Source organism: Sardina pilchardus, chromosome 6 (assembly GCF_963854185.1).
Source record: "Sardina pilchardus chromosome 6, fSarPil1.1, whole genome shotgun sequence".
NCBI lineage: Eukaryota > Metazoa > Chordata > Actinopteri > Clupeiformes > Clupeidae > Sardina > Sardina pilchardus.
Genome location: NC_084999.1, coordinates 3823226 through 3836740, shown reverse-complemented (window position 1 = coordinate 3836740; position 13515 = coordinate 3823226). Strand labels below are relative to the sequence as shown.

Sequence of the window (13515 nt, the reverse complement as noted above, 5' to 3'; positions counted from 1 at the left end):
TCCCAGGCAGCCAACTTCCTTGAGTGGTTAACCCATTCAACAACGCCCACAACTCTGGTTTTCACACTGTGTATTCAGCTACACTGCAGTAGTCATGGAGCCCAAGTGTAACAACTTAAAAGAAAAAGTCTTCAAAGAAAAAGAAAATTATTCTTTTGTTAAGTTCAAGCTTTCGATAAGCTAATGCAAGGTTTGTAGTGTGTGTGTGTGTGTGTGTTTAGGAACAACGTAAAGGATTTTCAGTGGGCTCTACTTACTTCCTCTTCCTGATCTGTAGATGCAGTGATGACCCCAAACCAATCAAGGATGCAAAGATGTCCTTTATTTATAACAATGTAAAACTCTTATAAGGCAGGGGATGTTACAATCATCATGGCAAAATGATGAACCACTGATGTAAAACTGGAAATGGACGTGGGATAGAATCAGGAAAGAAATGACAGACAATGCATGTGCACGGGTGTCCAAGGAATGTTCAAAGGAGTGTTAAATGTACACTGGTTCTCACAATAGGGATATTATATTGAATTCCTGTCAAACAGTAAGCCCCAAGCAAATTAAGTTACTGCCTCTAAAAGGGTTTGGAGAGAGAGAGAGAGCGAGAGAGCGAGAGAGTGAGAAAGAGAGAGAGAGAGAGAGAGAGAGAGAGAGAGAGAGAGAGAGAGAGAGAGAGAGAGAGAGAGAGACACACACACACACAGGATAGGGATCAACACCAACACCAACACCAAGCCAGGTTAAGAATGTAAACTTGTCTTCCAGGCAACAATTACCAGCCATGGCCAACGGAAATATGATTGGTCTTGGTTTAGCAATCACAACCATGATGCAACAACCTAGTCGTAACACTGTGATCATGACTGATACCAGTAAACAGTTGGAATGGACCTGCTCTGCTGCCAGGTAATTAGGCCACGACTACCTCATTACGTTACATTACATTGCAGTGTGCTGAGACCTTCAGGCTTCAGTGAGGAGATGACTGGCGTCAGAGCTGTTGTAAAGTGCCTATTGGTCTACAACACACATGGGCCAAGCATGTGATATGGCAGCAAGGAACTACGAGAGAGAGAGGAGATGTACCACTGTAGATACGTAGATACACGCACACACACACCCACACACACAATGAGAACAGAAATCAGAGAAGTTATACATAAAGGTATGGCAGCATTACCCAGATGTGAAAATATGCAATTGACTAGCATAAAGATAAAACAAACTCAAAGACAAACCTAAAGTCTAGATTTTTCCTGCCCAGCTGATATGGACACAAACAATAGCTAATATTTACATTCTTGAAATTGGAATTGAAATTCTTGATCAAAACGGAAAAGGGGAAACAAATATTCCAAAGTACACTGTACAAAATAATTGTACCTTTAAGATTTTAACATTCTTACCCAGGTTAACATTCAGTTTAATATCTCAGCCAACATTAAGATCATGAACCTGCCTGTCTGTATGTCTCTGTACGCTCAGTACAGTATTATAAAATCTGAAACGCTGATGACAAAATGTGGCCTGATGGAGCACTGTACTCTTGTTCACCACATTAGCGATGATCTGCAGCTCATCACGATCAAAACCATAATGCTCGTCAATCATCAGATAAATCAAATAGGATTACAAATCCTTCTGTCTAACTTAGAAAGACATTTCTGTCAATAGCTTTAACACAAATCTGACCCTAACCTGATCTGGGCCAAGTCAAAGCCACTTTTTACAAACAAAAAGATACTTTATATGTACACAACTAAGAAGGGTGAGCAGAAAAAGAAGGATCTTTTCAAGTGCGGTGTACACAGAGTGTATTGGCGTTGGAATGTATGGTATGCATGTATTTCCTAGTATATACACTATACATATTCTAACATGCAGCGGGGCAGACGTGAGAGAGTACAGTACAGTATGGCTGCATCCTGCTACTAAGGTTTCAGCCTGCTGCCTCTGAGGCTGCTGTAGCTCCCCGCTAGAGTTCGGGGTTTACAGAGACGTCAGGTAACCTCGTCTCATGAACGTGTAATAATATCGTACAGGCACCACATCCTCTTAGCTGATCTTGTGAAAAACATACAGGTCTGTTGTACATCATTGTGTTTTGTTACATGGGCATTTTTGCCATCGTATTTGACACTTGTGAGACATTGCTATGAGCTTTGGTGAATTTCTAAGATGTTATTAATTTGTGATATACTATATATATTTATATTTATACACACAGTCAGAAATATTCACACATACACAGTGCGCGCACACACACACACACACACACACACACTATTTGGATTAGTTTTGGAGATGATAAAAAAAATATGACCAGGTAGGTCAGATTTCTTGTTTCCTTGCCTTAATTATTTAATAAATTAATTATTTTGTGCTATGATGACCTACAGATGCACTGAGGCTTTGCCAGGATAAACATTCCCATGATCCTTTGCACCAGCCATGCCCATGGTAAGACTGACATGTGTGGAACCTCACATTCTTCAGTCTTCTCCTCTGCTTCACACACACACACACACACACACGTAACCTGATATCGCTGTTCACAAAGCACATGGCTAAGCGCACTGCAGCGTTTAAACTGCACTGTAGCATGTTGACAGTGCATGTTAGGACCTGCAGGTCTTATGTCAAGAGTAAACATATTTTCCCCACCACACCACACCACACCTCACCGCACCGCACTACACCACTCCCCCACCAGTCAGTCAGTCCCCCACCATGGGCCATCAAAACACCCAGCATCACTCGCTCTTCTCCCTCACGACTCCCTGCTCCTCTGTCTTCTTCTTCTCCTCCTCCGCCGCACCGCTCTTCTCTCCCTCGCTCGCTCCCTTCCTCTCCCTCCTGCCTCCTCCGGCCTTGAGCAGTCGCCCGAGCACGATGCAGCCCACGGCGACCACGTGCATGCTGAAGTAGATGGAGGTCCAGTAGTGGACCGTGTCGCTGGCCTTCAGCAGGACGAAGCCCATGCACATGTAGTCGTAGGCGCGCATCTTGAGGAACCAGTGGACCCAGTCGAAGATGTTCTGGCCGCGCGGGCCCAGCCGCGAGCGCACCGCGCCCTCCATGGCCGACTCGGCCGCGATGCACAGCGGGATGGTCAGGAAGGACAGGTAGTAGCCCGCGTGCAGGCCGTGCCAGTAGGCACTGATGAGCATGGTCCAGCCAGCCCTGAGGGAGAGAGGGAGGGAGAGAGAGAGAGAGAGAGAGAGGGGGGGAGAGAGAGGGAGGGAGAGAGAGGGAGAGAGAGGGAGAGAAAGGGAGGGAGGGAGAAAGATAGAGAGAGGAGGGGTGAAAGGGAGAGTGGGAGGATGGAAAGAAAAAGAGGGGAGCAAAAGACGGGGGATGGAGGGAGAGAGAGAGAAAGGGGTAGAGAGGGAGAGATGGAGAGAGAGAGAAAGGGAGAGATGGAGAGAGATAGTGAGAGGGAGGGAGAAAGGGATGGAGAGAGAGAGAGAGAGACACACACACACACACACACACACTATCTGTCATAATGTCGTTCAAGTCCAATTTAGAGTTGGTTGTAAAAAAACATAGGATGAGGTAACACAGAATGTTTGAATGCTTACCTGTGTGTATTTGTGTGTGAGTGTCTGTTTCCTGTATGCTAGTGTTACGTGTGTATGACAGTAGGTGTGTGTGTGTGTGTGTGTGTGTGTGTGGTCTCACCTGAGTGCGTAGGCTCTGAAGGGGGCGTTGGGGTAGATGTAGTGTGTGTGTGTGTGTGTGTGTGTGTGTGTGTGCTCACCTGAGTGCGTAGGCTTTGAAGGGGGCATTGGGGTAGATGTAGTGTGTGTGTGTGTGTGTGTGTGTGTGTGTGTGTGTGTGTGTGGTCTCACCTGAGTGCGTAGGCTTTGAAGGGGGCATTGGGGTAGATGTAGTGTGTGTGTGTGTGTGTGTGTGTGTGTGTGTGTGTGTGTGTGTGGTCTCACCTAAGAGCGTAGGCTTTGAAGGGGGCATTGGGGTAGATGTAGTGGTGAAGCCACCACTGCACCGTCATGTTCCAGTAGCGCATGCCGTGCCTCACTTTCACACAGAAGTCCGTGTTGTAGCAGTCAATGTTCTGGATGGTTTTAAAGTCATACTGCTCTGCGGCGTCAGGGTCAGGGCTGGACACACACACACACACACACACACACACACACACACACACACACACACACACACACACACACACACACACACACACACACACAGACATCTCTCTCGTTAATATGAATGACATTGTTGACACATAAACTATAATGATAACTACACGAAGAACGATATAGTTTGGGATCACTTTCAGAGCGATTTTGAGAAAGATAAAAAGCTAACAGCCAATCACATTTTAGCCATCACATTCATTAACACAACGGGAGACTTTTTTAATGTTGGTCAGTGTGAACACTTTTATTGTTATAGTTAACGTTAACGTTATCGTTATCGTTATAGTTATAGTTATAGTTATCGTTCTTGGTGTTAATGCTGTTTAAGACTGACCTGTACTGAACGGTGGGTCCTCCCCCAGGCTTGGCCTCTGCCCCCGCTGGGTAGCACCCCAGTCCTGCGCTGATGCAGCCGGCCTCCGCCCCACACCACGCAGAGTAGAACCGCATCCGGAACACGAAGAACACAGCAATCATATAGAAGAACCTGCAGAGACATAGACGCCATTATTAACAGCATGCATCCGCGTGTGTATTTGTGTGTGTGTGTGTGTGTGTGTGCAGTATGTGTATGTGTTTGTGTATATGTGGGTGTGTGTGTGTGTATTTGTACTTGTACTTGTATGTACATGATTGACTAGAACAAGACAGACAACACCAAAGTGTTATAGAACATAGGATCCCTTTACAATTTAAAAGAGTTAATTTTAAAAGAACCTCCAAAATGCTTCCTCACACGCGGGGTGCCTCTCATTTGGGCTTTTATGCATCCTCCCTCCCCAGGCCTCGATCCTCACTGATCTACATAAAGAATGATGGGGCGGGAACAATGGGATAGTCTATCCAGTGTTAGCTATAGATCAGTGGGAATGCCCCTTGAGGATCGAGCATCGAGGAGAGATGTTGAGAGGCACCCATACACACACACACACACACACACACACACACACACACACACACACACACACACACACACACACACACACACACACACACACACACACACACACACACACACACACACACACACACACACACACACACACACACACACACACACACACACACACACACACACACACACACAGAGAGTCTCCTGCCCCTGCCTACAGGCACGGACCTGAAGAAGAAGTTGTGCTCCAGGAACTCATCGGTGCGGACGTAGGCCAGGGGGAAGACATAGTTGACGGACAGGAAGAGCGCCCCGTAGACGGGCACCATGCGGAGCCGCAGCAGGCAGGGCTCCTTCCCCGGCAGAGACAGAGGACTGGGCTGCTGCAGCCAGTCCACATACGTCTGGAACCTGTAGAAAGGACCTGAGACCACGCAACACCATGGAGTGAGAGAGAGAGAGAGAGAGAGAGAGAGAGAGAGAGAGAGAGAGAGAGAGAGAGAGAGAGAGAGAGAGAGAGGAGGAGCGAGATAAGAGGAAGAAAGGAAGAGAGGCCAGATGAGAGGAGAGTGATTGAGAAGATAGTGCAGAGGCAAAAAAGGGTGGGAAAAGGGGGGGTGGGGGGGTGGAGTGTGTGTGCATATATGTGTGTGTGCGTGTGAGAGAAAGAGAGAGAGAGAGGATTAAGAAAGTCAGAAAAGTGTCAGCCCAGAAGAAGGAGAGAAGGAGTTTGAGGAAAAAGTGGCGTAAGCGTGATAGCAGGCAGTACAAGCATGGACATGACACAACATGAACCAGAGAGGCACAGCAGCGACACGTGAACCAGAACACAGATGGAGGAGATAGCAGTCAGGAGAAGCACAGCAGCGGCACATGAACCACAACAAAGATGGAGGAGATAGCAGTTAGGAGAAGCATAGCACGATGCCAACAGCAGAGGAGAGATGGTTCAACACCACAGACCAACACAGAGAAAACAGAGAGGGAAGAGAATTGGTTAAAAAAAAAAGCTAGACAACTCACATCACACATCACGTGCGATGACACGCTGACAGAAATAGGAGACACAAATTGCACATGTTAAAATATTTAAATCAAAAGACAACATTAAACATTAGTAAACAGTAGCACAACAAGCTTTACAGTGACACTGAACACAAACACAAGAACAGTGGGTATCCCTAACTGACAGCAACAGCCGTGCACCATGTAAATAAATATACACACACACACACACAAATGCAAATAACACGCACCTGTCATTATACCCAGATAGCAGTAGCTATAGGATATGATGTCATAGAGGGAAGGCTCATGGGGAATGACACCCACCACAGGTGATTTGGAGAATGTGCTCACTTCCTTCTTCTTTTCTAGGTAAAAACTCTTCACCTCATTGGCCAAGCTGACCATCTGCAGAGACCACAGCAAACAAATGTTACAAACGTCTTCTTTGACCGCTGAGCAGGTCAGACAGAGCACAGCAAGGCGTTTGGTTTTGGTTAAACATAAACCGTAAGTGCGCTGACAAACCTGTTTGTGTTGTGCAAGTGCAGCTTAGAAGGCCATTCTTAGCTTTCTTTTCAAAGATTTGCATGCCCCCAGGTATATAGGTGATATACAGTAGGCATACAGTTACGCTCATACGCTTTTGAACCCATGCCAAAGTTGACTAAAAAGAGGAATATAATATCATCTCTTGGAAACTGATCTTAATGCCGATCTTGTAAAACAAACATGAAATATCCAACCTTTAAGGACAGAAATTTTCTTTGTGAATGATTAATGTATGATACATAAATAAATGTTCTTCCTTAAAATACAGGGTTCACAAGTATTCGTACCCCTATGTTAATTTCTCATAGAGGCAGGCAGATTTTTATTTTTAATGGTCGGTTGTTTCATGGATCCAGAATACTATGCATCCAGATAAAGTTTCCTTGGCCTTTGGAATTAAAATAGCCCCACATCATCACATACCCTTTACCACACCTAAAAATTGGCATGGTGTTTTTTCAGTTAGCCTATTAGCTGGTTTGATGCTCATTGAGCTCAATGCCAATCAAACCAGCTAGGTAGCTAATAGCTAATTCATTATTCATACTACTTTCCTCTACAAGAAATACAGACACTGAGAAACTACACCGTTGTTGGGATAGCTCTGTGCTTTTGAAAGAGAGATATCTTCGACACTGATCTCCTATCTAACTTCCTGTTTCTATAAAACATGCAGATCTAAGTCGTAGCTTTTGGGGTCATGGCTAAATTCAGCACACATACAACAGGTCAGAGCCTGCAGAGCACAAAGCATGGCAAACTCCAACATTATTGATCAACCCAACATTAATGTAAACTCTTCTGTAGGTTCCATAATTAAAGAAGAATGCACGACACTAGTGTAAAGCCTGATGACTCTTCGTAGAGAGAGAGAGAGAGAGAGAGATGGAGAGAGAGAGAGATGGAGAGATGTCCTATTAATGTTTTCCCGAGAAATTGTTCTGTGCTCATGATTATACTGACCAAAAACCATACAAACTTACACACACACACACACACACACACACACACAGATAGACAAAACCCCACCCTAACACACACACACACACACACACACACACACACACACACACACACACACCTTGAGAGTGAGGATGAGCTGGATGGCATTGGAGAAGGGCGTGGGCTGAGGAAGGCCGAACCATGTGGCCAGCCGGAAGACGAAGAGGTAGAGGAATGTCCAGCCCAGGGTGATGGCGGGGGCGTTCCTGCCAGGAAACAGACACATCTCAATACACATGCATACTGGTCAGCTAGCAAGATGCCCATTGGCCATCTGGTCATTATGGGCCAGCTTCCCACACATGGACAAAGGCCAAAAGCTCTTTTCAATGGGGTCATCCCTATATTACCTGGGTCCTATGTTCCTCGTTTTTCCCCCAAAGAGTCCTATGTTCCCCGGTTGCAATACATACCGGGGAGCATAGGACCCTTTTTGGGAAAAGCGGGGAAAATAGGACCCTTTCTAAAGTTTTAGAAAAAAAGGGTCCCATGTTCCTCGGTCCCAGACAAAGTGGGGAACATAGGACCTGGGGAACATAGGTACGCTCCCCTTTTCAATAGTGATCTTCATTGAGATTCTCTTTTAATCTAAGACTTAATCCATATATGGGAAACCAGCCCCATGTTTCATAGAACGACTGTACAATCGGACAATGTTACTCACTAGCTGGCCCTAATACTACTACTACTACTACAACTTATGGTTGAGGTAAGTTCAATGACCTTCAAAACCATTCCTATTTACTTTTGTTCATATGTGAATAGGACACACATATGACTTAAATACGGATAGGGATGCTTGGCAATGATAAGGGTGTCAGGCAGGCCGGAAATGTGAGTGTCTGAATGGCGAATCTCTGGTTAAGATCTAATTTAAGCCCTGAGTATAATTGAGGTTAGAGTTTGTATGACACAGAGGGCCCATTTTCCTGAGTGAGTGCCTTGCAAAAAAAAAAGAAGAAGAAAAAACTTCAACCGACTGAACACTCACCCTTGGAGGGTTTCTAGAAATAAACTGTGAAATCCTCTACAAGCAATATGTTCCTGGTTGGAGATTTCTCTCCACACACATGTGGTTATGTAAGAGAGAGAGAGAGAGAGAGAGAGAGAGAGAGAGAGAGAGAGAGAGAGAGAGAGGGAGAATGAATGATGCAGTGTTATGTAAAACATGTTTGGGAAACATACTCACCTCCAGTTCAGCTTGATGATGGCCCATGTTCCCAAAACCGTAATCAGAGAATGCAGGGTGTGGATTCTACAGGTAACTATGGTTATAGTCAGACCTAACAGCACTGCGGCCCCCTGCTTCACTGGAGGGCCTGTCAACAAACAAATCACACTTTTATAGGCCAACATTTCGAAGTACACTACAGTATATGACACTCATTTACAAGTAGGCTATACATGAATTCTGTGACGTTTAAGAACACCTGCACTTACTAAGATATCGGAAAAGGAACCCAACAGGTATTGAGGCAGCAATGAATCCCAGGTAGACCAGTTCATCTGGTGACATCTCTGTATCATGCAAAGAAACCACCCACAACCTGGGGAGGGAAAACACACAAAGGGACACTGTATCCACACATACAAATCATACTGCTCTCTGAACACATGCATGATTTCACTAACAAACAAATTTGCAGAGAGCAAGAAGCTTAGAGATTAGGCTGGTTTCAAACTGTTTAATATTTCATGTGAACTCAATATTTTGTGTGTAACCGCCCATGGCACGCTTCCTCTCAAATTACAGTTTTCGTGTTCTGGTAAACAAAACAACTTGATGTTGCAAAATGAAAACAATGACCAATGCAGACAAACTAACTACAAGCCAGCCAAACATTGCACTGCAACGGTTAGCTTAAATCCGTTAAGACCTGTGCTCTGATGACAGCTTTACAGCACTTGTGCATGTGTACCGTGGGTACCATCACAGCCAAGAACACACTGACTGTTAAACACTCTCATGTCATCGGAGGCTGTGTCAGTGTGCAGTAACCTCATGTGTAAAGTATCTGGTGTAACGTCATCAATTCGCACGGAAGGCTACATTTCATCAACACTTCATTCACTGGTCTTGCTTAATTTCCGCAAGCATTCATGACTTCCCGAGCAAAATCATTTTGTGCACCAGTGAATCAGAACTGAAATCAAGCACGGCCTATAGTCCCGATCGATGAAAATTACTTTCAGATGTTTTGCATATTTGAAGTGATATCTATCTATTCAAAACCCATCTCTCAAAAGGTGTCGACTCACAACATTCCAGTAATTGAACTGGTGTAGTAGCTAGCAGACGTCAATGTTAATATATCGACAAACGCCACTGAATCAACTGAAAACGCCGTCTTCATATACACCCTAGTACCAACTCATAAATTCTCTTTTTAATCAATACTCACTGTAAAGGCGGCTCTGTCAAATTAACAATCGTAGCTCAGCCCGATTTTGTTTCGGAGTCTCCAGTCGTGCCAGAGGTTGATGGGATCGCCACTTCCTTCTACTGTCCCCGCCCACACCAGTACGTCAACAAGTGTCACTCATACCATCGTCCCACCCTTTCACATTTGACAATATCCATCTCCTCCTGCATTAATATGTAGTTATACAATGCAACTTCAGACACATGCCTACGCAAGTTATCATAACACGAAATAGCAGGGAAATAAGCTTTTAAGAGAGCATGAGAACGTCATGGTTCATTCATGGAATAAGTGCATGGATGATAAAACAGGAAATTATTTCTGCCTGGATTGATCAAATACATTCAGACAATATAGAGAATAGCCTTTGACATAGTACATGGCCAAGCTCAAGCCTGAATTCAGGCACCACGCCTGAACTCTAAGGCCTGTAGGTTGCTTCATTCTGAGCAGATTGAGAACAGCATTATGAAAACATGCATAAGTTTAGCCTTGCATCATCAGTAGAACTCTCAATTTAGTTGCCTACTGAGAAACATGCAATCATTGGCATTACCCAACTTTGTACATGTAAAGTCTATAATGGCTCATAGCCATGCTCATAGCTCAATGGGTTTACATTCCAACACAGCCATGATCATTCCCTCAACAACCAGAATACAAATTCCAGATTTCTACCTTGCTTTATACATAAGCTGCTTGGACTTCGAACTTTCATGCATTCACTTTACCCACATTTACAGGCTTTTAGATATGGAATGCTTTGCACCAGCCCAGGCCTGTGCAGGCAGTGTTACAGCAACCCAAACACTGATTCATGACCACTACTAAACTTTAACCAGAAATCTATTTGTGGAAGAAACAGACTCAAAACAGAAATCTCAAAGTTTTTTCTTTTTTTATTGAAAATTGAGGATTCTGAAAGGCAGGAATGTCCAGCTGTTCAGTCCCCTCCCCCAGCTCCAGCTTAGTCCTCCTCCTCGTCGTCAGCACCTCCGGCTCCACCCTGGCCCTTCTTGGCGTTCTTTCTCTTGACGCGACCAGGGCGGCCGCCGCCGTATGGAGAACGCAGGGAGAAGTCGATGTGCTTCTGGCTGTCCAGCCTCACCACAAAGGATGGGATGTTCACCACCTGCTTGCGCACACTGAGGGGAGAAAAGACAAGGATGAGCAGGGGCATCTCACCAGCATCCACACCAAAGCTCACTTCTGAGACATTAAGTCATGCAAGTCAAAAGCTGACTGTTCTTGACAGACCTCATTCACGAGGAATTCTTGACACCATGGTGGAGTCTGACTTATTTTTTTCATATCATCGGTCTGCCAAAGAACAATTATCTACAAAATAAAAACTCAACATCCACTCCAGAGGGGAACACATGAGATGACCAGTATACCTTACCTGACAGCCCAAAAGCCATGATGGCATTATAGCCCCCAAGTTTCGGTCATCTGCTTTGGGTCTGGGCAGTCTTACTGACAAGGTATACAGCTTAATTGCTGAATTGACCTTGCGGAAATACTTTTAATTCCCCCGCTCAGCAAGGGGCAAAGCTTGGGCCACTACCGAGAAACAGGAAGGATAATGGCAATGAAGACCCACAGCAAGTCACAGCATCATCATTGAGGAAGAGCTCAGAAGACTTCAGCATTCCCCAACTAGCGTAGCATACAGGGGGAACCTCCCGCCACACACGGCCCAGCTCATAGGCACCTTCCCCAGCGCTTACCGGATGTGCCTCTGGCGGATCAGCACACGGGCGTGGTGGATGCTCTTGGCCAACCCCAGCTTGAACACCTGAGTCTGCAGCCTCCTCTCCAGGAAATCCTCGACCTTCAGGCCCAGGATGTAATCCAGCTTCATCTTGCCCTCGTCCAGCACACCGATCCTCACCAGACGCCTGAGCAGGGCGTTACCTAGGAGACAAAACAAAAAAAGGTCAATGGCGCTAAAGTGACAGTCAACCTCCAGAATGAATGGTTCCAAGTGTACATATACTCATTTCCCCCCACTGACAATGACAATTAAAAAAATTACAAGTATCCTCATTTTGTGATGTAGCATCTTTCCTGCATGAATATCAAAAGTTCACTTCTGAATCTGAATATCAGATCATGTAAGCTAAGAGCTGAGTGTTCTTGACAGACCTCATTCACGAGGAATTCTTGACACCATGGTGGAGTCTGACAAATGTATTTCATATCATTGGTCTGGCAAAGAACAATTATCTACAATAAAACTGAGTAAACTGATCCCTAATCAAATTCAATTGAGAATGAATGGAACTAGCATGAATTCATGACACCAGTGGTGCAATGACTGAATCTACCCAAACCAGTAAGCCAAGAGTTTCTCAAGCATGGCAAGATAAAAAGATAAACTGTGACCTATAATGTACAACTCCTGTAAACAAACAAAACCTGGCAATCACAACTCGGTGCCTCCTTGACTCCTGTTACCTTCAAAGAGACGCTTGGCATCCTTCTCATCCAGGGTGAGCAGCTCTCTGGCAGCTTTGCGGATCTTGGCAAGAGTGAACTTTACCCTCCACACTTCTCTCTTGTTCCTCAGTCCATACTCACCTGAGGACATTAAACAAAATTAGTACACAAAGGAAACACTAATACCCTAGTTAGACATTTAAAGCAGTCAAGTCAGTCTTACCAATGAGTTTCAACTCCTGGTCGAGACGGGACTTCTCGAAGGGACGGCGGGGGGTAACGTATGTCTTGCGACAAACCCAACTCCTGGCAACGGGCATGGTGGGTTACTTACGCCTGGAAAATCAGAATTCACTCTTAATATAATTCAACACTTCAGTTATGGCACATACTTCTAAAACAAATGACTGATGGCAAGGCTCAGCATGGCGTTAATGTAGCAGTTATTGGTTCAACTTGGATGCTAACATTAGCAAGCTAGCTGCTACATTAGTCTAACGTCAACGTTACGGTAGCTGCTAGTCACTGCACGGTATTCATGTCATTTAACCGGCCGAATTAGTTAACTTATTTCAAGGGTTCGCCTACCACAATGCGTGCGTTGTTGTATATTTCATTACAAATAACAAGTATAGACAAAATACAAGGCATGGTGGCGCCTGGTAAATCTAGAAGGCCGCAGAGGCGCCATCTCATGCTTTGCGTTAGCCCAAGTTAGCTATCAAACCACGTTGTCCATTACATGCATAAAGTTTTAGATAAACACACCGAAAGCTATCAATTTTCAACGCTAAAGAACTATCAGTGTTTTGGAAAGACACATCCGCTTGCGGTAATTTAGTTGAGAAGCACATGTTTTTACAGAAAGGACAATTTAACTGTAGCAAAATCCGCCATTACCTGTCTTCCTCAGGCTCGAACAGTAAAGAGACCGCATGGAAGGATTCACCGCCTTTATATAATTGATACAAGAAACTACATTTCCCATAAACCCTCGCGACAAGACCGTCATGAACATGCGACTACTTGGAGGGCAACA

At 44.9% G+C, this 13515-nt stretch overlaps 2 protein-coding genes across 2 annotated transcripts; both read right to left on the bottom strand.

The window, feature by feature from the left end:
* Positions 1 to 302: 302 nt before the first annotated feature.
* Positions 303 to 10111, bottom strand: mboat7 (membrane bound O-acyltransferase domain containing 7). The gene is made up of 9 exons (XM_062538168.1): positions 10014 to 10111; positions 9052 to 9158; positions 8801 to 8930; positions 7691 to 7817; positions 6309 to 6465; positions 5281 to 5476; positions 4495 to 4647; positions 3945 to 4121; positions 303 to 3180 (listed from the first exon to the last, which is right to left on the bottom strand). Exons 2-9 carry the CDS (start codon positions 9125 to 9127, stop codon positions 2751 to 2753), a joined length of 1446 nt encoding a protein of 481 aa, XP_062394152.1. The 5' UTR covers positions 9128 to 9158; positions 10014 to 10111; the 3' UTR covers positions 303 to 2750.
* Positions 10112 to 10913: 802 nt separating this feature from the next.
* Positions 10914 to 13413, bottom strand: rps9 (ribosomal protein S9). The gene is made up of 5 exons (XM_062538167.1): positions 13377 to 13413; positions 12700 to 12812; positions 12495 to 12617; positions 11765 to 11951; positions 10914 to 11179 (listed from the first exon to the last, which is right to left on the bottom strand). The coding sequence occupies exons 2-5, from the start codon at positions 12794 to 12796 to the stop codon at positions 11002 to 11004; spliced, it is 585 nt and encodes a 194-aa protein (XP_062394151.1). The 5' UTR covers positions 12797 to 12812; positions 13377 to 13413; the 3' UTR covers positions 10914 to 11001.
* Positions 13414 to 13515: the final 102 nt, after the last annotated feature.